General features: G+C 46.0%; 2 protein-coding genes across 4 annotated transcripts in view; both read left to right on the plus strand.

Moving 5' to 3' along the window:
* The window catches only part of LOC120527088 (probable E3 ubiquitin-protein ligase HERC6), a 95,997-nt gene extending 81,638 nt beyond the window's left edge, over positions 1–14,359 (plus strand). The window contains exons 19-23 of one of the 2 annotated variants that reach the window (XM_039750152.1): positions 1,824–1,890; positions 5,323–5,393; positions 8,225–8,408; positions 8,489–8,591; positions 14,013–14,359. In XM_039750152.1, coding sequence (XP_039606086.1) covers positions 1,824–1,890; positions 5,323–5,393; positions 8,225–8,408; positions 8,489–8,591; positions 14,013–14,224 — 637 coding nt within the window. In that variant the 3' untranslated portion in view covers positions 14,225–14,359. Of the gene's footprint in view, positions 1–1,823; positions 1,891–5,322; positions 5,394–8,224; positions 8,409–8,488; positions 8,592–14,012 lie in introns of those variants that run through there. The other variant, XM_039750153.1, reaches the window with a different exon arrangement.
* A 3,663-nt stretch (positions 14,360–18,022) lies between these two features.
* The window catches only part of LOC120527089 (probable E3 ubiquitin-protein ligase HERC4), a 67,349-nt gene continuing 61,177 nt past the window's right edge, over positions 18,023–24,194 (plus strand). For both annotated transcript variants that reach the window (XM_039750154.1, XM_039750155.1), the window contains exon 1: positions 18,023–18,268. In XM_039750154.1, the coding sequence (XP_039606088.1) occupies positions 18,049–18,268 (220 nt within the window). In that variant the 5' untranslated portion in view covers positions 18,023–18,048. The remainder of the gene's footprint in view (positions 18,269–24,194) is intronic.

The raw sequence follows: 24,194 nt of genomic DNA on the forward strand, positions 1-24,194 counted from the left end.
CACTCTGCCTTCCCATGTGCACGTCTTTATTCGGACACACTGAACAAGACTTTATATTACAGACATGGACAAATTTGTTGGTAGCCCTCCATGAGAAAAGAAGACCCCACCACTGGTTTCTGAAATAACTTGCAACTGACAAATACAATACAATACACATTCCATGTCTTTTTGTATAGTAGCCCAAAATCACCCAAGTAGGGCCGCAATGGGCCTTAACAAGCCCTCCTGCCTCTTGACAGCCCCCCAGCCTCGACTTTCTAAGAAGACAAGAAAAACCCCTTGTAGGGAAAAAATGGAAGAATCCTTGGGAAAGGCAATTCAAAGAGAGACCCCCTTTTCCAGGTAGGTTTGGCGTGCAGTGGGTGTCAAATAAAGGGAGTCAATACAACACAATACACAGAACAGAACAAATCCACAATACAATATAATATTACAATAGAAATATTACAAGGACAGAGCAGAACTCAACAGTAGATGATATCACGTAGTAGGATTTGGATTCGTCCAGAGTCCTGGAGACCTCGGCCATCAAGCCGCCTCCCCCCTTATCATTTGAGCCCCTTAACTTCCTCCCACGCACACGTCTATGACAGCAAGAACTTCTGATGTTGATGAGGAAGTGTGAGGTCGGGCGTTACTGTCCTTGTGGGCTTCAAATGCTTCCATTTCACATCAGCTGTTAATTAATGAGGGACCCACCTGGCATTCACTTTCTTGGATCCAAGGTTGTGGATGATCCGCTTGACAGCATGATGACCACAGCCAAGTCACTCAGCCGTCTCCGCCAGTCTGACGAATTGGGTTGTCCACCCGGTTTTTGATTTCTCTCAGCGGCAGCTGCTGTCATTGCCTCCCACTATGTGGTGTAACCAGTAGGGGGTGCCACTAAGCCCCCTAAACCTCAGACACCATTTTACCCAACACAACTCCTGGTTCAAATAAAGGGGTTTTTATTGTCAAGTGAACTCACAGCCAGCTTGGCACGACTACAAGCAGGGTGATTGGTCTTTCTCTCTTTCTGCTCTTCCCGGTGAGTGTTGCCCGCTGAGTCCCAACCCTGACTCACTGAGGTGACGAAGCAGACCTGGTGTTACGGTATTGCCTGCCGGGTGCAATTCCATGCCCGACAAGGACCCCGACGGGGTTTGTGCTTCTGCGATCCATGCAAGCCCTTCGATGTCCAAAAATGGGATGAGCTGAGAAGAACACTGCTCCTGGCATCCAGCTTTGCCCAGTCCGTCTATGATTCCCTTATCCCAGTATGGATGAGGATCACAGCCACATAGTCCTTCCATTAGGGCATACTGGCTGGGTCCCAATTGGGATGCCCAACCATCCTACTTGGCATTCACAATGGTTTCGCCTTCTATAAACTTCATCACCCATCTTCAGACATCATCGATTGTCACCCCGCCACACACATTCTGTGGATGTCAGCAGCAATACAACCTTCTTTGGTCAAGAACTCAATGACTGCTCTTTGTTTATGTGTCATACCCACGGCCCTGCAATGCCTAGAAATACAGAAATCATGCCAGCCATGCAGTCAGAGTTCCTTGACCTGGTGAGGTGAAACCGTCACATTTGGGAGAAAATGGCAAACCGACGTTACCTTCAGTCCAATCATTGTATATCATCAATGAAGGGGAGGGAAGAGCCGAGGATGAAGTACAGTGAGGGTCCCGGTCGTCTTTCAGGCCTGTCACCCGTAACTTTGTAAAAGTGGAGAAGTGCAGCAGGCCGCTCTTCATGGGTGCCACTTGTTATGACCTTCTGCTGACTTCCAGTGTTTCTCTTTCTTCCTCTTCTTCTTGTTCTAGGAGTCTGCAGTACCTGTTGGACTACACCGATGACGATTTTGAAGAAAACTTCAGCATCTTCTTTTCGGTACGTGTGCTCAAATGTCTGAAACAGAGTGAAGAACGTTGGCTCATATTTTGGCGGTCACTGCTTTGTCTCTATGCGTCTCTCTGATACTTTTCTTCATAGTGACATATAATATGTCATACACACTACCACTAGAGTTTTTGATCTTTTTTAACTTTTTCTTTAGATTTAAGCAGTTAAAGTCCAGGAAATAACCTGAAATGGTGCCAAGATACGTAGAAAATTGCCAAAGGTGAAAAAAGAAAAAGTTCTGGGTACCAAAAATCAAAAAAATAATGTAAATGTTAGAATTATACAAAAAGACCTTTGGTCAGGAACAAGTAGTGGTCTGAAAACATCCAGCCTTTCTTCAGTAACAGAAGTTCATTGAGCATTGAAAGTCGATGCCCACAATTATGAAATAGCAGTCCAAAAGCACATAATCCCAAAAAGACATCCAAAAAATGCTCACTAGAGGGGGATGTCACCATCAAACCCCTGGCTAGTTATATGGGCAAACAGAGAGTTTTCATAAATAAAAAAGATTTATTCTTCACAAATAGTGTTTTTCCACAAGAGTGAAGCTCCATAGAAGCGCAAAAGGCAAAAAAGAGTCGCCTGTAACATTAAAAGGCAATCCAACGCAAAACAAGTCCCAATACAGGAAATCGAAAATTGGTCCAAACTCGAGAGATAACATCAAAAATCCAAAAAAAATCACAAAAGCACAAAACTATACAAAGATACGCTCGCCAAGCACATTCAAAATTAACCGCCAGGAACTGTGGGAGACCCTCCAGATTTCTAGGGTGGAGGGCACTTCCTAGTAGCGATTGGCAGATGGCCCCAGCCCTTTGATGGTCCACCCATTTAAACAACACATGGAATGTAACAAAGGCAGCTTATGTACAATGACAAAATCAAAAATAAAGAATGACACACGCAATCACCATAAATAAGAGAAACGAGAAAGTAGAAAAGAGACGTAAAACGTGAAGCTGAACCGCAGTCAGGGGAGAAATCTGACTGAGACCTGACATCGATGGTCCAACTGTGCTGATTGCTCAAAAACTCTCTGTCAGTAGAAAAGCACCGCTGCTGTAGAAAAGCTGAAAATTGATAACCCATTATTTGTTCACTGTAAGTAAAAGATCTTTTTGTATAACTTGGAAAATTACATTGTTTTTCAGTTTTTATCTTATCAAAAAATAATTTACAGTATTTATATAAAAAAAACAAAAAAAATGCTAGAATTTCAGGCCTAACAAGACAACCTGCAGAAATACATTTTAATCCACAATCCATTCATGGAAAGCCAAAACCGAAACCAATAAAACGAAAAATCAGTTCCTACTTTATGAAAGCTCAGACAATCGATAAACCGCTGCTGAGTCTCGGCTTCTCAGCTCAATTTGAAGGCAGAGGGAGGAGCCAGCAGCAGTGACATTGGAGTGGACCCGCCTCCTGGAGGCTCCACCCACAAGACACAAAACAATCACTAAACGTTTATAGATAGATAGATAGATAGATATATATGAAAGGCACTTTATGATAGATAGATAGATAGAGTGAAAGGCACTATATAATAGATAGATAGATAGATATAATATGAAAGGCATTTTATGATAGATAGATGGATAGATAGATAGATAGATAGACAGATAGATAGATAGATATAATGTGAAAGGCACTATATGATAGATAGATAGATAGATAGATAGATAGATAGAAAGATGTGAAAGGCACTATATGATAGATAGATAGATAGATAGATGTGAAAGGCACTATAAGATAGATAGATAGATAGATATGTGAAAGGCACTATAAGATAGATAGATAGATAGATAGTGTGAAAGGTGCTATATAAAAGAAAGATAGATAGATAGATTGACGTGAAAGGCACTATATAATAGATAGATAGATAGATAGAAACACACACTATGGTCTGAACACACAGCATTTCTGTTGGTGTAAAGGAGTCCCAGTTGTGTTTCTTGACACACTTCTGTTAGCTGAAAGTCCTCAGTGTTGGTGCGTCAGAGAAGAGGGAGTGCAGCGTTGTTCATAATGACACTCCGTTTGGTTTTAATTCTCTCCTTTGCTACAAACCCCAGGGGATCGAAAGTGTGTCCCATAACTGAGCCTGCCCCTCTAATCAGCGTGTTGATCTGGTGGTCCTCTCTTGAAGTGGTGTCACCAGCCCAGCACACCACACTGGCCATCACAGAGTTGTGAAGGATGTCACTCCCCACATTAAAGGAGCGCCGTCTCCTAAGATAAGACCCTGCTCTGCCCTTTCTTCTATATCCCCAATGTGTTATGAGACCATCCCAACCTGACATTAATTTGGACCCCAAGAATATCAACTACCTGAATAATTACTGGACACAGACGTTCTTTTTGCAATGGACGTCAATAAGCAGTTCTTTGATTTTGCTGACCTTAAGTTGTAGACAATTCTCAAAGCCCCCCCCAACTCCTCTCCTTTGTCTCACCCCCCCTTATCAATACACCCCATAAGAGCAGAATCATCTGACCATTTGTGTGATGTTGTATTTCTAGTCTGAGGTGTGCAGAGTGAAGAGAGAGGCAGACAGGCCAGCTCCTCGTGGTGCTCCAGTGTTGCTCACACAGTCCTCATGGTCTGCCCCACAGAGAGTCCATCATTCAGGACCCCTCAGGCTCATCCACCTGCATATCTCTGAGTTGACCCCTTAACAGGGATGGCTGGATGGTATTGAAGGCACAGGATAATTCAAACAACAGAATCGTGACAGTGCGGCCAGCCTTGTGGAGCAGACGGATCATTGCATCCTCCACTCCAGTCATTGTCTGATAGGCAAACTGCAGGGGGTCCAGGTGGTCTTCCACAAGAGGACTCATATAGTCCAGACCCATCCCTCTCAAGGGTCTTCATGATGTGAGATGTAAGTGGTCCGTAGTGATGAGGTGAAGAGGTGCCTGCCTTCTTTGGAACGACATGTTCTCCATAGCAGCGTCACTTTATGGAGCCATAGGGGCGGACTGAACAGGTGACAGAGGACGCCATATAAAGATAAAGAACCCAAATGATACCTGAAAATGAAACATAACAGAGATAAAACAGAAAAATGATAAATAATTCACAAATAAGCAAAACAATAAATAAAATAAATGAATTAGCAAATCAATTACGATACCCGAAAAACAAAAACTTTGAATCCAAGTGACAAGTCCTTAAACCCAGGAGTCCAATAACAAATAGAGAACAGAAAGTCAAATAACAGGAGGACGGCTCAACGCCAAGAGCGCCCCCTACTGTCCATATTAGTATTTTATTTTATTTGTTTCATGATTTAACCCTTTCCGGTGACGGTAATGCATAACTGACTTTAATTGTCACGTATTCAAACTCATTTTAGCAGCTAATGTAACGGCCATTGTGAAGTAACTCATTGGTTTGATTCTGCACAGGTGGTTTGGTGTGAACAAGAAGTGGACTTGGTGGATAACGGGAAGCATAAACCTGTGACTAACGCCAACAAGTAAGAGCGCACAGTGTCCGTCACCGTTAGACACACGTGGACACCATCAATTTCTTCCCAGGGTGCTGCTGTTGTAGGTTGAGTTCTTTTTACTGAGGTTGTGAGCCTTTGAACGCTGAGACCGAAGGGGCATCTCTTATAGTAGCAGGCAGACCACTCCACACTTTAGGGGGGTCCTGTAACTAAAAACTCAACCTCCGACTGTTATTTCATTAATCCTTGGAATTAGAAGACGACGGACATCTTGAGATCTTAATGTATCATCTTATTGAAGTCAGCACAATGTGTGGAAGACAATTAGGAATACAGACACACTGGAGTGCCCTGATTTAAGCAAATCAAACACAGGCAGGCGAAGGCGTCAATCGTTATTCTTTATCTAAATCTCCGAAGTGGCAAAAAGCATCATATCAGTGTTTGTGAAAAGAAAAAAGTGTCCTCTGCGCTCTGTTTATACAATCCATTGATTCGGTCGCTATTCTTTAAAAGGAATTCATTACACATTCAGAAAACTTTTAACATGACTGGTTACACCTAATTGCTAGCAGGACATGGCAGATGTGGATACCTTAGATGCCCACAATTTGACTCAAATGTATGTGACATTTGAAATGGATTATTTTAGGTGATGTGTGAGTTTCAGCACGCACACGCTGTTTCTAAAAGAACAGTCAGTCAATGCCCAACCCGCTATATCCTAACACGGGGGTCTGCTGAAGCCAATGCCAGCCAACACAGGGCGCAGGGCAGGGTGCCAACCCACTGCAGGGCGCACACACCCACACACCAAGCACACACTAGGGGCAATTTAGGATCGCCAATGCACCTAACCTGCATGTCTTTGGACTGTGGGAGCAAATTGGAGGAGACGCGGGGAGAACATGCAAACTCCATACAGGGAGGACCTGGGCAGCACTACCACTGCGCCACCATGCCACCCAAGAAAAGAACAATGGCCTATACACTCACCTAAAGGATTATTAGGAACACCTGTTCAATTTCTCATTAATGCAATTATCTCATCAACCAATCACATGGCAGTTGCTTCAATGCATTTAGGGGTGTGGTCCTGGTCAAGACAATCTCCTGAACTCCAAACTGAATGTCAGAATGGCAAAGAAAGGAGATTTAAGTAATTCTGAGCGTGGCATAGTTGTTGGTGCCAGACGGGCCGGTCTGAGTATTTCACAATCTGCTCAGTTACTGGGATTTTCACGCACAACCATTTCTAGGGTTTACAAAGAATGGTGTGAAAAGGGAAAAACATCCAGTATGCGGCAGTCCTGTGGGTGAAAATGCCTTGTTGATGCTAGAGGTCAGAGGAGAATGAATGGGCCGACTGATTCAAGCTGATAGAAGAGCAACTTTGACTGAAATAACCACTCGTTACAACCGAGGTATGCAGCAAAGCATTTGTGAAGCCACAACACGCACAACCTTGAGGCGGATGGGCTACAACAGCAGAAGACCCCACCGGGTACCACTCATCTCCACTACAAATAGGAAAAAGAGGCTACAATTTGCATGAGCTCACCAAAATTGGACAGTTGAAGACTGGAAAAATGTTGCCTGGTCTGATGAGTCTCGATTTCTGTTGAGACATTCAAATGGTGGAGTCAGAATTTGGTGTAAACAGAATGAGAACATGGATCCATCATGCCTTGTTACCACTGTGCAGGCTGGTGGTGGTGGTGTAATGGTGTGGGGGATGTTTTCTTGGCACACTTTAGGCCCCTTAGTGCCAATTGGGCATCGTTTAAATGCCACGGGCTACCTGAGCATTGTTTCTGACCATGTCCATCCCTTCATGACCACCATGTACCCATCCTCTGATGGCTACTTCCAGCAGGATAATGCACCATGTCACAAAGCTCGAATCATTTCAAATTGGTTTCTTGAACATGACAATGAGTTCACTGTACTAAAATGGCCCCCACAGTCACCAGATCTCAACCCAATAGAGCATCTTTGGGATGTGGTGGAACGGGAGCTTCATGCCCTGGATGTGCATCCCACAAATCTCCATCAACTGCAAGATGCTATCCTATCAATATGGGCCAACATTTCTAAAGAATGCTTTCAGCACCTTGTTGAATCGATGCCACGTAGAATGAAGGCAGTTCTGAAGGTCAAACACCGTATTAGTATGGTGGTCCTAATAATCCTTTAGCTGAGTGTGTATGCATATTATGATCCAGCTGGGTACAAAAACAGGAAACTTAGTATTATAGAAGAAAGGTTATGCCATAAATATAACATTTTTCTCTTAAGGGGTTATATAAAATAACAAGAAATACATTTATCATAGTGAATAATAAAATAACAGCGTCAGCTTTTAGGCATAAGCTCAGAAGGACATGAGACTCAGACACACGCCAGGTGCACATTGGACCAGGGTGCAAAGTCAACTCTTACAAATGTGACTTTCCATGCCCATCTGTCATCAGACATACGTATATACCACCTGCCCGGCCCATGTGTGCCACCCTGATGGCGTCTTTGAAGCCAGTTATGCAGCAAATCTGCTCATTTTCGATACGATCTGTGAGCGCCAACTTCACCGCCTGTCCCTCCATTGCACGTTGCGTGACTTGAAGCTTCTTCACATCCCTTACACGTACCTTGCAGAAAATTGAGGCCTTCATGAAAATCAAGTTTTTAATGTCACAAGCAGAGTCCTCAGTAGACAGAATTCTGTGCATGGTGAACGGTGCCAAAGTGGCACACTGCCATTCATGTGCAGTCACCTGGAGTTGTGATTGCCGTGAAGGGCGCCGTAAGGATACCAAACGTTTGGTGGCCGCGTTTTGATTGAACGTTTTGAATTTCAGGCAGGAGTTTGTCGACGCCTACGTGGACCACATACTTACCAAGTCGGTGAAGGACCCCTTCGATGAGTTCAAGAGGGGCTTTATCAAGGTCTGTGACCAAGACATTCTGGAGTTCTTTCAGCCTCAAGAGCTGATGGACTTAATGGTGGGGAACACGGACTACGACTGGGACGTTCTGGAGGAGGTGAGTGCCTGGAGCCGAGGGGGACCTCTGTGCCCCTTTCAGAGCTCATTGTGATCTTCTTGTACTTTTTCTTAATGCAGAATACGACTTACACAGGCAAATACCACAAGAAGCACCCCACCATCGAGCTCTTCTGGAGTGTCTTTCACGAAATGAATCTCCATCAACGGAAAGCCTTCCTCTGTAAGTCTGTCCTTCCACTTTCGGGTTTTCGTTATCCCGTTAGAAGATTGCGGCAGAGTCTGTCCCTGGCAGCAGCGGACATAAAGTGGGATCTCATCTACCTATCACAGAGCCCTTTTATGTACCCACTTTTGTTCAGTTTGGGGTACAAGCCTATCCTGACAGGAAGCAAACCCGAATGAGACACCAGGGCACAGCTACATACACACTGAGCCACCCTTTTTATTCTAATTTCTGTACCCGCTTTGTCATACACAGTGTGATCAACAGGGGGCACCACAGAGCCTCAAACCCCAAACACAAATACATAGACAAGTCCCGGGCTCAGAACTTTATTTTAAAGCGGTACCTTCATGTAACTCTTCTCTTCTCTGCACTGCACTGCTACTCCTCCGAGGCGAGTGCTGTCTGTCTCCTCTCCTGACTCACACCCTGGAGTGTCCGGGTTCGTTTGAAGTCCAACAAAGTAGGGCTCTCCAGTCCCTTCAGCACCCCCTAGCAGCACCCACAGAACCCAACAGGGCTGACCCAAAGAACTACAATTCCCATGATGCCCTTGGGTACCTGCAGTGATACCATAACCCAGGGACACTGCCCTCTAGCATGTGGGGAGGGGACAATGACCGGTATATATTGCTTTCCCCTGACCTTCTGTGATACTGGCGTCCCAGCTGGGTAACGATCCCAGATCAGCTCAGTGCCGTCTCTCACAGCAGGTTCTTGATAACTGGCTCACTTCCAGGTGTCTGTTTCCAGATGGCAGCAGAGTGGGCCCCTCGTCTCCTGAAGCAGAATATGACATCAGTTACATCAAAGAGCTGGTGGTACTCAAGTGCATGCTGTATTTTAGTAGGATGGCACAGTGGATGGCGCTCTGCATTCAGATCCTATAACTGTTCACATATCATTCATCAGCAGACATTAAATACGATCTGAGTGGTGTGACATGAACAGCCTCGACACACACAAAAAGGAGCCGCCCACATGTTGTCCCTGCATGCAAATGAGTTTTGATAACGCACTCATGTGATTGGTTTTGAGCCCTGAGTTGAACAAATTCGATTAGCAAAGATGGCAGCTTTATAAGCCGAAAGACAGAAGTGATGTCATCGAGAGCCAGAGCCGGAAGTGATGTCATCCTTGGCGCCGGAAGTGACGTCATTGGTGGGGCGTCTGCTAGGTTTTCCCGTATCTGGCCTGAATAGATAACAAAATGGGATTCGTGAACCCTGCCAGCCCCTGGCCTGGCGGGTAATTACCTTGACTTGATCCATTCAGCTTCTTCCCATTTGCACATGTGCGACAGCCGCTTTAGAGGTCTTTTTAAATTGATGGAAGGTGCTAAATAAATTAAAGATCAGTCAGTCAATCATTCTCCAGCCCGCTATATCCTAACACAGGGTCACGGGGGTCTGCTGGAGCCAATCCCAGCCAGCACAGGGCACAAGGCAGGAGTAAACCCCAGGCAGGGCGCCAGCCCACCGCAGTAAATTAAAGGTATTTATTATTATTAATATTATTAGTAACAATAGTAATAATAATAATAACATTAATACTTGAGTTATTGTATGTACAAGCAGGGTCAATTTACTGTCGCTGGCATTGATGGTATTGGTATAGCAATACCCCCCCATCCGGCATGTCCTTACCATGTTGTTTATAGTACAGAAGTAACAAACTACCTGATCATAGGGGTGTCTGGAACTGACCAGGATAGAAAACGAAGGAGAACCTGATAAGCAGCCATGCCACCTGCACTTCAGACCAGGCCCTCCACCTGAAGCTAATCACGTTCAGGCCCGGCCAGTACAATACAATGCCATTTATTTTTTGTGTAGCCCAAAATCACACAAGGAGGGCCACAATTGGCTTTACCAGACCCTGCCTCTTGACAGCCCCCCTGCCTTGACTCTCTAAGAAGACAAAGAAAAACTAACAAAAATAACCGTTGTAGGGAAAAATGGAAGAAACCTCAGGAAATGCAGTCAAAGAGAGACCCCTTACCAGGTAGGTTGGGCGTGCAGTGGGTTTCAAAAAAAGGGGGTTAATACAGTACAATACACAGATCAGAAGGATCAAATCCTCAATACAGTATAAAAATAAAAATTTTACAAGTACGGACCAGAATTTAACAGTAGATGATATCCCATAATGGGCAGCATGGTGGCACAGTGGGTAGCGCTGCTGCAGTTAGGAGAGCCAGGTTTGCTTCCCGGGTCCTCCCTGTGTGGAGTTTGCATGTTCTCCCCGTGTCTGCGTGGGTTTCCACCCACAGTCCATAGACATGCAGGTTAGGTGCATTGGCGATCCTAAATTGTCCTTAGTGTGTGCTTGGTGTGTGTGTGTGTGCGCCCTGCGGTGGGCTGGCACCCTGCCTGGGGTTTGTTTCCTGCCTTGTGCCCTGCGTTAGCTGGGATTGGCTCCAGCAGACCCCCGTGACCCTGTAGTTATATATAGTTGGATAATAGATGGATGGATGGATGATATCCCATAATATGATTTGGATTTGTTTAGAGTCCTGGAGACCTCGGCCATCAAGCTGCCTCCCCCATTGGCCATTCCACAGCTGAAACAGCACTGGGCCAGCCAATCCGATGAAAGGACCCCTCTACCCCAATGATTCCTGCGATCCTCCATCAGGGTTGACTTTAGCTCAGGCAGGCAAAACAGCTTGGCAGGTGGGCCGTGGGCACCAAGTGCTGCATTTGAGTACCAAGAAGAGAAAAAGAATAGGTGAGGGTTAGTAATAAATTCTAACTGTCATGTTACTGATGTTTTAGTGCTGATGACTGACAAGAGAGATGCAGTCTGCACAGTTGATCAGCAGCTCTAGTCAGGGTGACCTAAACTGAAGTGGTGAGTCTTTAAAAGCTGAGACTGAAGGGGCATCTCTAATAGTGGCAGGCAGACCACCGTAAAGTTTAGGGGGGTCCTGTAACTTAAAGCTCGACCTCCTGCTGTTATTTTATTAATTCTTGGAATCCTAAGCAGACCGGCATCTTGAGATCTTAATGTGCGCTCAGGTTTGTAAGTCATGATAAGTTCAGACAAGTAAGCCAGACCTCGGCCATTTAATGCTTTATATGTTAAAAGGAGGATTTTGAATTCTGCCCTAAACTTAACTGGGAGCCAGTGTAAGGATTTAAGAACTGGAGTTATGTGTTCGTATTTTCTTGTTCTTGTAATAATTCTTACAGCCGCATTTTGGATTAACAGGAGGCTGAATAAAGAACAGTTTGAACAGCCAGTGAACACCGCATTGCAGTCGTCAATCCTACTAGAAATAAATGCAGGAATTAATTACTCAGAATCCTGGTTAGATAGATAGATAGATAGATAGATAGATAGATAGATAGATAGATAGATAGATAGATAGATAGATAGATAGATAGATACTTTATTAATCCCAAGGGGAAATTCACATAATCCAGCAGTAGTATACTGATACAAAGAAACAATATTAGATGAAATAGTAATAAAAATGAAAAAAATTTAAATAAAATTAATGTTAGCATTTACTCCCCCGGGTGGAATTAATATTTAGAAAGCGCCTTAATTTCCTAACATTTTTAAGATGGAAGAAACCTGCTTTAGACAACTGTGTAATGTGCGCTTTAAATGATCTGCTAGAGTCAAAGAGAACTCCGAGATTGCGGGCTGATTCAGTAAAGTTAACGGAGATTCCAGCAGAGTTAAATGATGACAGATGTTGCTGTGATCCGCGTCACTCCCTCCAACAATTAACATCTCTGTCTTATCGTTGTGTTTAAAGACAAGTCGTTCTCATTCATCCGCTCCTTACTTGGGTGGGAGACCAACCAGGAAAAGCTTGGGTTGTTGCTGTAGGAGGTGTTGGTGAGCCCAGCAGGGGGCGCTGACCCTGTGGACTGAATGGGGATCCCAGTGCAGTGACGGGGACACTGTGCTGTAAATATGGCACCGTCCTTTAAATGAGTCATAACACGGCCTGACTCTCTGTGCTCATTAAAGATCCCTGGGTTTCCTTCATGAAGATCAGGGTGTATCCTGATGTCCAGTCTAAATTGGCCCCTAATTAACCCATGTCCGTGATTGGCTGTCTCTCTCACCACCTCACCACCAAACAGCTCATGTGTGATGAGTGTACTGGCACAAAAAATGCCTGCCATGGTACCATCCAGGTGGGTGCTGCACAGTAAATGGTGGTGGTAGTGGCTCCCCTCTCACTACGTAAAGCACTCTGAGTAGTGAGAAAAGCGCAATGTAAATGTAATGAATTATTATTATTATTATTATCATAAGAGTGTGTAGCATGTGAACCAAACGCCATTTTACAGTAGGTCCTCAATGGGCTTCTTCCCTGAACACACAACACATTCTAGTGACTCCAGAGTGCTGGTCTTATGGTAGAGACAGAGCTTCAAAGAAAAGGCCATATCTGAAACTGGCAAATAAAAGGAAAAGATTACAATGGACAAACGAACAAAGACATCGACACTGTCAACAAATATCGACCTTGCCTTGAACAGCATATTCGAGATCCTGGAGTCGTTCTTTCATGATACTTCTGATGGACGGCCAGGATGGATCAGCATCTTGTTTGGGGTGGGCTTTGTTGCCTTGCCCAGTCTGGGTGGTCAGAGGCATGACGTTCCAGGAGATGGGCATTCCATGCCAACATGGATGGACTGACATCCCTTCGGGTATTCGACAGAAGACATTTGCCTGACCGGGAGGCCAGGTGGTAGGTAAACTTGAGGAAACGGCCTTTCAAGATGGCATGTGCCCCCAGTGCACTGGGTGGCAGCATTCTTGGTCTGGTGTACCCACACACACGCAAATGCAGGGAGTACTGGGAATTGTAGACCCATGGGGCAGCCATGCTGGGTTTTCCATAGGTGGCACCAGGAAGGTTCTTCTGACAGATCCAGAAGTGTTTCCTCCATGACATCAGAAGTACCCCCGGGCCCTCACATGGTGTCGGAGTTTGATGGAAGAAGACTAAACTTAACCTGCTGGAGAGTGCGGGCAGATAAAAAGAGCGGGATTTGTAACTGCGCCAGTGCTCTTTGAAGGAAGACACCTGTCGGAGGTGTTTGTGTGAATAAAACCTGAGACTGTAGTTGGTACAACTGTGGCGGAGGTTTGGCCCCCTAGTGGCCACAGCTGGTATTTCTGGGTGTGCCCAGGCCTTGGACTGCTAGTTTAGCGGCCTGCGTGTAGCACATCACCTCAAGGCGCTTTATTAAGCAGAGTTCAATTCAAAATACAAAAACCATTCAGTTATGCAGACCCTAAGGGGTCTTAAGGGGTATCTGAGTCTCACCAGCAGCAGGCGTCGAAATTTGAAGAGCTTTGAAGTCCACGATTAAAACTTTCTTGTTCTTGCCAGCGGCCACGTCCGCAGCATGTTCCCAGATTAACCCTTTGCTCTCTTTTCAGTGTTTTTGACAGGAAGTGACCGGATCCCCCTGGATGGAATGGCCTGCATTAAGATGACCATCCTGTCATTGCCTCACTTGACCGAGGACCACTACCCCGAGGCCAGCACCTGCTTCCTCCAGTTAATGCTGCCCAGGTACTCCACTAAAGAGAGACTTCAGGAGAAGCTGCTGCATGCCATACAGCTCAATAAAGGCTTTGGGAGGACATGAGCGCCTCTTCCTCCTGTGGGCCGAGTGCTCGAGTGTTGAAGGACGGGCCAAGCGGCTCCACGAAACTGTAGCCCACCTGATGTAACTTCATATTTATTGATGTCGAAGATGCTGAATAAAACAATTCAGTTCTCACCGTGTTTGGCTCAGAGAGGTGACTGGGACATGGCGGGTGTCTTCTTGGTTGGATGGGCACAGCCTCAGGTCTCTGTGTCTCTGTCTGTGGTTGCTGTCTTAATGGAAATAAAGTGAAGTCATGAGAAAAGGGAAGTGGGAGCTGCTCAGGACTGGCCTGTCCCCGTCAATGTGGATTGATTGGCCTTTGAACTTTGACATGTCACAGTGAGTCACTGCCACTTCAGGCACTGTGGCCTTAGTTCATTGTGGTGACCCTACTGAAATGTCTTAACTTCAGCCACACTTTAATGCTGGCAGAGGGGGGGACTGGAAAGGAGTGAATGAGCAGTGGTGGGTGAAGAAGTGAGCACCTTACAATTAAAACTGAAACGTGTCACCCAGACATTGAAATACCAACGTAACGTAACGTGTCCAGATTACAGCCTTGGGAGATAAGGGACGTCGTCCTGACCAATGTGTATAAACGATTCACCGGTCTGTACTAACAGTCATCATTCTGAATCATTCTGACCCAGGTCGGGTCAAGTTGGGGAGCAGGCACTGGTACAGCATGTTGGCGCACCCACCACACAAAGAAAAAGCTTGGGATCCTGGTTAACAACCCCCCAGGCAGACACGCGGTCCAGTCCCCCCCCCTCCAAAAATGACCTTCTATCTACCGCAGCCAGGTGTTATGTGGGCATCTCCTTGGCCTGGTCCAGCCACTCGGGTCTTTAACAATGAGGGTCCTGTGAGCCGGATCACCTGGGGGAAATGCGCCACATGACCGTAGTGCCGTAACTGATGCTCCCTCACAATGAAGGTCATGTGCCCGATTCGGGACTCTGTGAGCAACACAAAGTCACATCAGCAGGACCCAAGGACCCTCTGAAGAGACACACATAAAGGAGTCCAGTCTTCATCTCGGGTCACTGGATAGCGTCCATGTCTCGCACCACCTAGCAAGACAGGAAGCACCAGGACTCTAAAGACTTGGACCTTCGTCCTTTTGCAGAGATATCTGGAGTGCCACATACCCCTGTCCAGCAACCTCATGACCCATCCATGCTCTCCCAAAATGTCTACTGACTTCATAGGAAGAGTCACCAGAGTCACATGAATGTCACTGCCGAGGTAAGTAAACCTCTCGACGAGGTCGACACTCTCTCCGCAGACAGACACGCTGCTGATGGCCGTGCCCAAGAGGTCATTAAAGGCCTGGCTCTTGGTTTCTATCCAGGACCCTCACAAGCCCAGACACTCGGACTCCTCACTCAGTCTCTCGAGAGCCTCCATTGACTCCATGAAGATCACAGCATCATCAGCAAAGTTGAGATCCGTGAATCTTTCTTCACCAACAGATGCCCCACAGCTGCCAGACCCCACGACTCTGCCCAGCGCCCAGTCTATGCAAGAACTGAACAGAGTAGAAGCAGAACACACCGCTGATGAACCGCAGAATCAACTGGGAAAAACACAGAGCACAGCACTCACAGTACCCGTGTACGGGCCGGCCATGATATCCAGCAACTTTGAGGGGATCCTGCAAAGTCTCAGGAGGTCCCACAGGGCAACTTAATCAAATGAGGTGAATACTTTACAAAAATTGACAAAGGCTGAAAAGAAACTCGCATTTACACTCCATGAGTCCCCTCAGTGCCAGGATGTGGTCGATGGTAGACTTCTTAGGCGTAAAACCAGACTGATCCAGTCACTGGTAGGTGAGCAAGTGGTCACGGATCCTATTGAGGACCTTACCCAGCACCAAGAGTAGTGTTATACCCCTATAGTTGCCCCAATCCAGGCGATCACCCTCCCCTTTCCAGATAGGGACAACAAGTCCCGTTTTCCAGTCAATTGGGATGACACCAGTCTCCCAAATTGGAACAAAGATGGCTGGCAATGCCAGGAGGTCAGCCTTACCACCAGCCTGGAGAAGTTCACCCACGGATACCACAGATCCCTGCAACCTTCTCTACCCTTTGCTGGTTCGCCACCTGTGCCATCTCAGTGAGACTGGGGGGGTTGGAGGATCAGCCTCAAGAACTGATGAGTTTAACCAGCATAATGAAATAGGCAGTAGACAGAAACCGGTTTGGAGAAGGCCACCCCATATACTTGAATAAAGGCATCAAAATGAAAAAAACGTCTTCACAAACATGAGCTTGTGATGGAACTGGGTTATAAATATAGTGGAAGACAGGAAAAGGTGGAGTCAGGGATGCCAGAACAGGAATTGAGGTGGCAGGTAGATGGATTCTGGGTACTATAAGTGACATCATCACATGGGGCCAGGAGTGATGTCATCAGTGGGTGGACCGGTAGTGACGTCACTGAGGGGCTCGGTCTTCAGTTGTACTGTAGAGGGACAAAAGGAGAAAGGATCAGATGACAGCGCCAACCTCTGGTTCGGCTGAGAAACCACACGATTTGAGCCTGTAAAACGTCTGCCATGCGCACGTGTGTGACACGCCAGGGGGACATCACAACAAACCAACTTCAATGAGCATGCTGGATCTGTGGACACAACAAGGTGGACCTGCTCTGCTTGAACACCAAAGCCTTCAAATGAAAACCCGTGGCACAAGTGGGCAGATCTGAGCACATCTCAGTGCCACCTACAGGCCTGTGATGGTCAGCGGGAGCTCTCGTATTCCAGCCAGACGTTCTTCTGTGTGTTTGGACAGGGGCACCATTTTGATCATTTTGGGCTCTGTGTGCCACCACAATGGATTTGAAACAAAGCAATCAAGATGTGACTGAAGTGCAGACTTGCAGTTTTAATTATAGGGGTTTAATGTAAATATCCATCCCGCTATATGCTAAGTACAGGGTCACGGGGGTCTGCTGGAGCCAATCCCAGCCAGCACAGGGCACAAGGCAGGAAACAAACCCCGGGCAGGATGCCAGCACACAAAACACACAAAAGCATCAGAAACATTGTGGGCCCCTATGCTCCTGGGTGCCCTGGCCAGTGCCCATTGTGCCCATACATTAAGACGGCCCTGGGTACTCCAAGTCATCAGGCTCTATGGCATGTGCAGGTCTATAGCTGATATCCAAATGTGCAGAACAGTGGACAACGTAATCCATTGGTCTTCTCTGATCAAGTCATTCGGCACGTATATGTAATTGTATATGTAAACTCGTTACAACAAAATTCTTTTTTTCATAGTAAATGTGACAGTAAAGATCTGTTAAAGCAGCAATGCGCTGTTTTGACAGAAATGACAGAACACCTGGCCATCGGACCTTACTTTTATTCTATGTTAATTAGCATTGCCTAATTTTATTTTTATATTTTGCCTTTTTTTCTCATTCTTCATCCTGTAAAGCACTTTGAGCTACGTCATTTGTATGAAAATGTGGTATATAAATAAACATTGTTGTTGTTGTTGTCACAGGAGAGGTGAGGCGGCAGCGTATTCTAAAAGTGCCCACCGTTTTTCTCGTGTTTAGTTCTGTGCCCTGGGTGATAATAGTGAAACAAAAGACAGAGTGGACGTTAGTGTGGCAAAAGGCAGCACCAAGCAGTGCACGTCTGCATTGCTGCACGTGTCGTAGCGTCTGAATGGCTGCCGGCGTTCTTACAGGACGCGCTCATTGCCTGTGACGTCATGCAGCCGCAGCCGCAGCGCCCAGGCAGGCAGGCAGGCAGTCAATTGCGCGTCTCAGCAGAGAGTGGAGCGCAGTGGAGCAGCGGCGTCATGTACTGCTTTGGGAGAACTTCGTGGAATGACTTCGCTTTAACACCTAGGTCAATGGCTAGTGCCAATCAGGAGAACATTTCCAATCCGTTTTTCTCCCAGAAAAAGATCTCCGGACTCGCGTGTCGAGACGGAGTAGTTGCGTTCGTTCATGAGCACGGGAGCGGCGAGCTGTGGATTGAGGAAGATACTGACGAGCAGGCGATACAAGGCAGACTGAGTAAGTAAGGAGTCGTTTTTTTTTGTGGCGGGTGAGTGGTCCTTGGTGTCTTTTTTAAAAGTCGTGAAGACAGACTGACATTCTGTGTAAAGCAGACGATCACTTATTCATCCTTCAGATGTTGTCACGATTGTTGTGTAAAGTTTGCAAAGCTGAATTTGCTCTGTTTTAGTGCTGAATTAGTGTTTTTTACGTACGTATATTAAAGGTGTCATTTGTCTTACGGCTGTTAATTTATTACAGCGGTCAGAGTCTGCGCTCCGTGACGAGCGCCATACATCAATAAACCGAACTGAATTGGAGCAAACGCTTCTAGCGGGCGCATGCGCGTTACTCGCTGCTTTCGGTTCTCGTCCAAACGCCAGGATTTCACTTTCGTTTCCTTCGCCGCAGCCCGTGCAGCGACTCGGATGCTTTTAAGTTGATCCATTCGCGAAGTTGTCTCATTGAGATGCCGGTGTTCTGACGATTTGTCCTACTTTGTCGAAGTATCCTACCGTAGTTTATTGTAAGTCGTAACATTAAACTTATAACGTTATACCATGTCATCATTTAACATGTTGTATTTAGAAGTCGTCTATCAAATTTATGGAAATGCTAACATTTCTCAATTTATTCTATATGCATCATTTAATGCCCGAAAGAGACACAGCCTGATGCAAAGACTTCACAAGACGGTCATTACTCATGCATGGATACAATGGCCTGTACAAGATTAAAAGTCACACATGCAAAATATACAACTTATAAAATGTTGACAATAAATACCTATGCCGTAAACTGTAATAAATGCATTCATGTAGTAAGGCTAAGTTGCGTAATTTTGGTCTGCGCATGCGTAGTATCAGTGAGAACACCGGTTACCTGCAGGGCGTCACCTGGCGCCTCAGAATGAAATGGCTGTCAAAGTGTGATTCGTAAGGTGACAGTCATCAGTCAGAGCAAAGTGACTTTTAAATCGCATGGCCACGTCAGTTAGTCAAATACTCAGGTGCTCATTTAAAAACAAACACTGAACGACCTGACGCTCAAAAGGGTTTCAGAATGGGGGCCAGTATTGCCAGGTAAGCCTATGCCCACCCACATTTCTTACTGGCTCCCCCAGTTTTGTAGTTTATCTTGTATAATCACACTTGTAAATTCGCCTTTACTACATGTGTGCATTTTGATACAGACGTCAATTGATTCAAATATCAATTAATTATAAACCTACACAATAAAACTGCCAGTGTTACTTTATCACCATTAGGACCCTTCACACTTGAGACTTGTACATATTGACACGGGCACCAAGCATGGACTGGCATCCCGGCCAGGATGGTTCAAGGTTCCTTACCCGGCTGGGAGGCCACTTTAATGGAACCATGGAAGTAGATTGCCACCTGAAACCATTTGCTCCCCCAGTCCGACAGGTGGCAGCAGCTCTCTGTTGGGTCTCCCATATGCCCTCTCACAGGGCTTCATGGGAATTGGAGTTCCAATGGGCAGCCCTGCTGAGTCTTGTGGGGGCCACCACAGGGAGCTGTGGGGAGGAGGCTTCCTCTTTTTCGGCAGGTGGCACCTGATCTGGAAGTGCAATTGGGCGGCACAGGAAGTACTCCCGGTGAGGTATAAAGGAAGCCACTCCTCCTCACCCTGGGAGGAGAGGAAGGTGAGGAAAGACAAAGAGGGGTGAAGAAGAGTATTGTTTGGATTTTGTGCATTGTGCCATGTTTGAGAGAAGCCCATGTGAGGTATTTATGGAAAGTGAACTCTTCATTGGGACCCAGGACTTGTATTAGTGTTGATGGCGCCCCCATCTGGTCACAATATCCAGTATTTGTTAGACGTTTCTCAAGTTTTTAATTGTTTCTCACCAACATTTTCCAGGTTTTTCAAGCATTTCCCCAGCATTTTCAAAGAAGCGTTTTACTGCGAAAATATGATTGACATCATTGACAATAAATATGCCAGGATGGTTCTTCAGAGCCACGCCACAGGGAAATGTTTTTGGTTCTCAAAATAACAATTCCCATTAAAGTTCCAGGAAGAGCCCAAAGTGGACTCCGTTAGTAATTAAGAATTAGAAGATAATTGACTGGTGACGCTGAAATGGGCTCACGATTTGAAAAGGTTCAGGTTCTCTAGATCTCCTGTGTCCTGTGTGGCCATCGGTGGGAGTGGTGAGTCCAAAGACGAGATAAATGTTGAGATGAGTAGCATCCCCTTGCAGAGCCACAGCACCACACGTCACTGCAGATCCAGGGCAGCAGTTTCAGGATGGACTTTGGAAGGTTCCGGCAGGTCTCGACAGGGTCCGGAATTAATGTCTTGTCATGAGAGAGGTTAGGGGTATGCGCTGAAACAGCATATTGCTGCACCCACCACACGACAAACCACCTCAGGACCCCAAATTAGGACCCAAGTGCAGCCATGTAACGGGTGGACCCGTCCAAAAATGAAGCGATAAATATGAGAAGGAAATACGTGTACGTCGAATCCAACAATACGCATCGTTGTGAAGTGTGGAGGGTTTCTGCCATCGCACCGTGCCGTGGATCAAACTGCACGATACGAATCGTTTCTGCAAAGTACGCTATTAACCTTCACCTTGTGTTTGGGTCTGTGAGAACCGTTGAACATGTCGATAAAATTAAAACCATTAAGAATCGTTTAATAGTCGTGAAAAAGTTTGTGACCCCCTCTCAGCCTGCATAATAATTGACTCTCCTTTCAACAATAAAGATAGCAGTGCTATGTCTTTCATTTCTTAGGAACATCTCAGCACTGCGGTGTTTTCCGAACAAAGATTTTTAGTGACGCAGTATTTAGTTGTGAAATTAAATCAAATGTGAAAAACTGGCTGTGCACAAATGTGGGTCCCCTTGTCATTGTGCTGATTTGAATGCCTGTCACTGCTCAGTGCTGATGACTTGGTATGATGAGCTCGTCAAGCCTTGAACTTCACAGACAGGAGTGTCCAATCATGAGTGGTAAAAGGTATTTAAGGTGGTCAATCACAAGTTGTGCTTCCTTCCCTTTGACTCTCCTCTGAAGAGTGACAGACAGCATGGGATCCTCAAAGCAACTCTCCAAAGATCTGAAAACAAAGATTGTTGAGTCTCCTGGTTTAGGTGAAGGCTACAAAAAGCCATCTCAGAGGTTTAAACTGTCAGCTTCAACTGTAAGGAATGGAATCAGGAAATGGAAGGCCACAGGCACAGTTGCTGTTAAACCAATCTCAGGTCTGGCAGGCCAAGAAAAATACAGGAGCGGCATATGATCAGGATTGTGAGAATGGTTACAGACAACCACAGATCACCTCCAAAGACCTGCAAGAACATCTCGCTGCAGATGGTGTATCTGTACATCGTTCTACAATTCAGCGCAATTTGTACGAAGAACATCTGTATGGCAGGGTGATGAGAAAGAAGCCCTTTCTGCACTCACGCCACAAACAGAGTCGCTTGTTGTATCAAATACTCATTTAGACAAGCCACATTTATTTGGGAACAAAGTGCTTTGGACTGATGAGACAGAAATGGAGTTATTTGGTCATCACAGAAAGTGCTTTTCATGGCGGAAGAAGAACATCGCAATCCAAGATAAACACCTGCTACCTCCTGTCAAATGTGGTGGAGGTCCCATCATGCTGTGGGGCTGTGTGGCCAGTTCAGGGACTGGGGCCCTTGTTAAAGTCAAGGGTCAGATAAATTCAACCCAATATCAATAAATTCTTCAGGATAATGTTCATGCATCAGTCACAAAGTTGAAGTTACGCAGGGGTTGGATATTCCAACAAGACAATGACCCAAAACACAGTTGGAAATCTACAAAGGCATTCATTTAGATGGAGAAGTCCAATGTTCTGGAATGGCCGTCACAGTCCCCTGACTTGAATATCATTGACAGTCTATGGGATGATTTGAAGCAGGCTGTCCATCAAACTGAACTGAACTGGAGAGATTTTGTATGAAGAAGGTCAGAAATACCTCCATCAGAGTCCAGACCCTCATCACAGGCTACAGGAGGACAGCGTCTGGAGGCTCAAAGGAGCAAAAGGAGGCTCAACTGAGTATTGATGTCATATCTCTGTTGGTGCCCACATTTCTGCATCTGTCTAATTTTGTTATGATGCATATTGCATATTTTCTGTTAATCCAATAAACTTAACGTCACTGCTGAAATCCTACTGTGTCCATAAGGCATGTCAAATATTAAAAGGAAGTTGCTACTTTGAAAGCTCAGCCAATGAGAAACAAAGATCCAAAGAATTAAGAGGGGTTCCCAGATTTTCTCATATGCCTGTAATTGTTTACATTCATGAAGACAAATGCGCCAACCTGGCTTTCCCCCGTTTACTACCAAGCGTTAAATAAAACCGAGTGCGATGGCTGGAATCACAAACAAAATAGTGTTGCCCTTCGGCGGTCCGTCTGACAAGATTATTGCCTACCAAGGCTTCCATTATCACTTGGCTCGGGGGTCTGAAGGAGCTCCGCCTCTTCGGCTTTCCAGTCAGCAAGTGACGCCTCCTCCCGTGTGGTTGGCCTTTTTATGGTCCTGAGACTGGAAGGGGCGGAGTCAGTTGCCCTCACTGGGTGGTAAAGGAAGATGACACAGTTAGCAGCAGTGCCCCCAATGGCCTGCGGTGGAATTACATACCTGGGGAGGAGAGCAGAAGGTGACCCTGTGACGCACATGCAGGACATCGGCTAGGTTGCTCACTGGGATTTAAAGATTTCTGTTTTGTTCACATATTAGGAGCATTTTCAAATCTCCAAGAAGAAAACTTACACGCAAAGATCCCCTGGAATGTTCTTTGTCGAGCTAAAGTTCTACAAGAAACCACACAAACCAATAAAATGCCGAGCCTATAGACTATGAGGTGAATGTTGTGTCACCAGAATGTCCTCTGTGACGTTAGAGCGATCACCGTCCTGAAGGGCGTCACAGGTGAACATGTTGAGTGTACCCCATTCTGCAGCAAAGGGCGTCGGGTGGGCAATTCTGGACTCCCCCTGAAGCAGGCAGGATTCTGACACAGGGGTGTCGATAAGCACATAAGTAGTAATATGTGCAAAAACAATTAAAATAATAAAATAAAAGAATTGCCTGCTGCTGTCGGTGGTCCAGTGACAGTCGGTGAGGATGAGGTCATCGTGTGAATGGTGGTAATCATCTCGAAAAAGAAATGAACGGACGTTGTGTTCACATCCATTGAATCCCACACGTGCTGAGGGGCAAATTTAATCTGTCCCAGTTTAGGGTCACTGGGAGTCTGTGATGTAAGGGATGGAAGGAGCCCACCTAGTGGGTGGGCCGCTGCGTCAGTCATTTCCAGGGCTCAGTCGCTCAGCCAATCACAAAAGAGTGTGTTGCGTGCAAACCTATTAATAAAGTGTCAGTTTGGTTTTTAATCCAGTGTGGCCATCGGAGGAACTGCATGTTCACACAAAAAGAAATATTGGGGTCCCCCCCCATTTAAATAAATACGCACCTAATGGAGCTAATTAAGCAAACAAAAGTCGGGGCCTGTAGTGGGACGTTTCTCTCGACTTTCAAGCCTCGTAAAGTCACAACGGGAAGGAACTCCGTGCTGCGGCACATTCTCGTATTGAGTGACGCCACCTTACTGGGAACCATGGGACATGTAGCGGGGAAACCAGAAGGGGCGGAGCCAGCTGCCCTCACTGGGTGTCTGTGGTGGGAGAAATAGAGGATAAAGGTTAGCAGCCGCGCCCTCTGTTGACCCGGGGTGGAAGTGCGCACCTCAGATGATCCACAGAGGCACATGTGTGACAGCAGTTATTTGTTAAAGAAATTCTGGAGCCGCGTGACCTGCTGCTGCACCCGGAGGGGCTTGGATTGGCGATGGATGTTATTTACTTCAAGAATGGCTAAATGTATTTTGTTAATTGAGAAGTAGCACTGACACATTTTAGGT

The sequence above is a fragment of the Polypterus senegalus genome, chromosome 4, assembly GCF_016835505.1.
Source record: "Polypterus senegalus isolate Bchr_013 chromosome 4, ASM1683550v1, whole genome shotgun sequence".
In the NCBI taxonomy this organism is placed as follows: Eukaryota; Metazoa; Chordata; class Cladistia; order Polypteriformes; family Polypteridae; genus Polypterus; species Polypterus senegalus.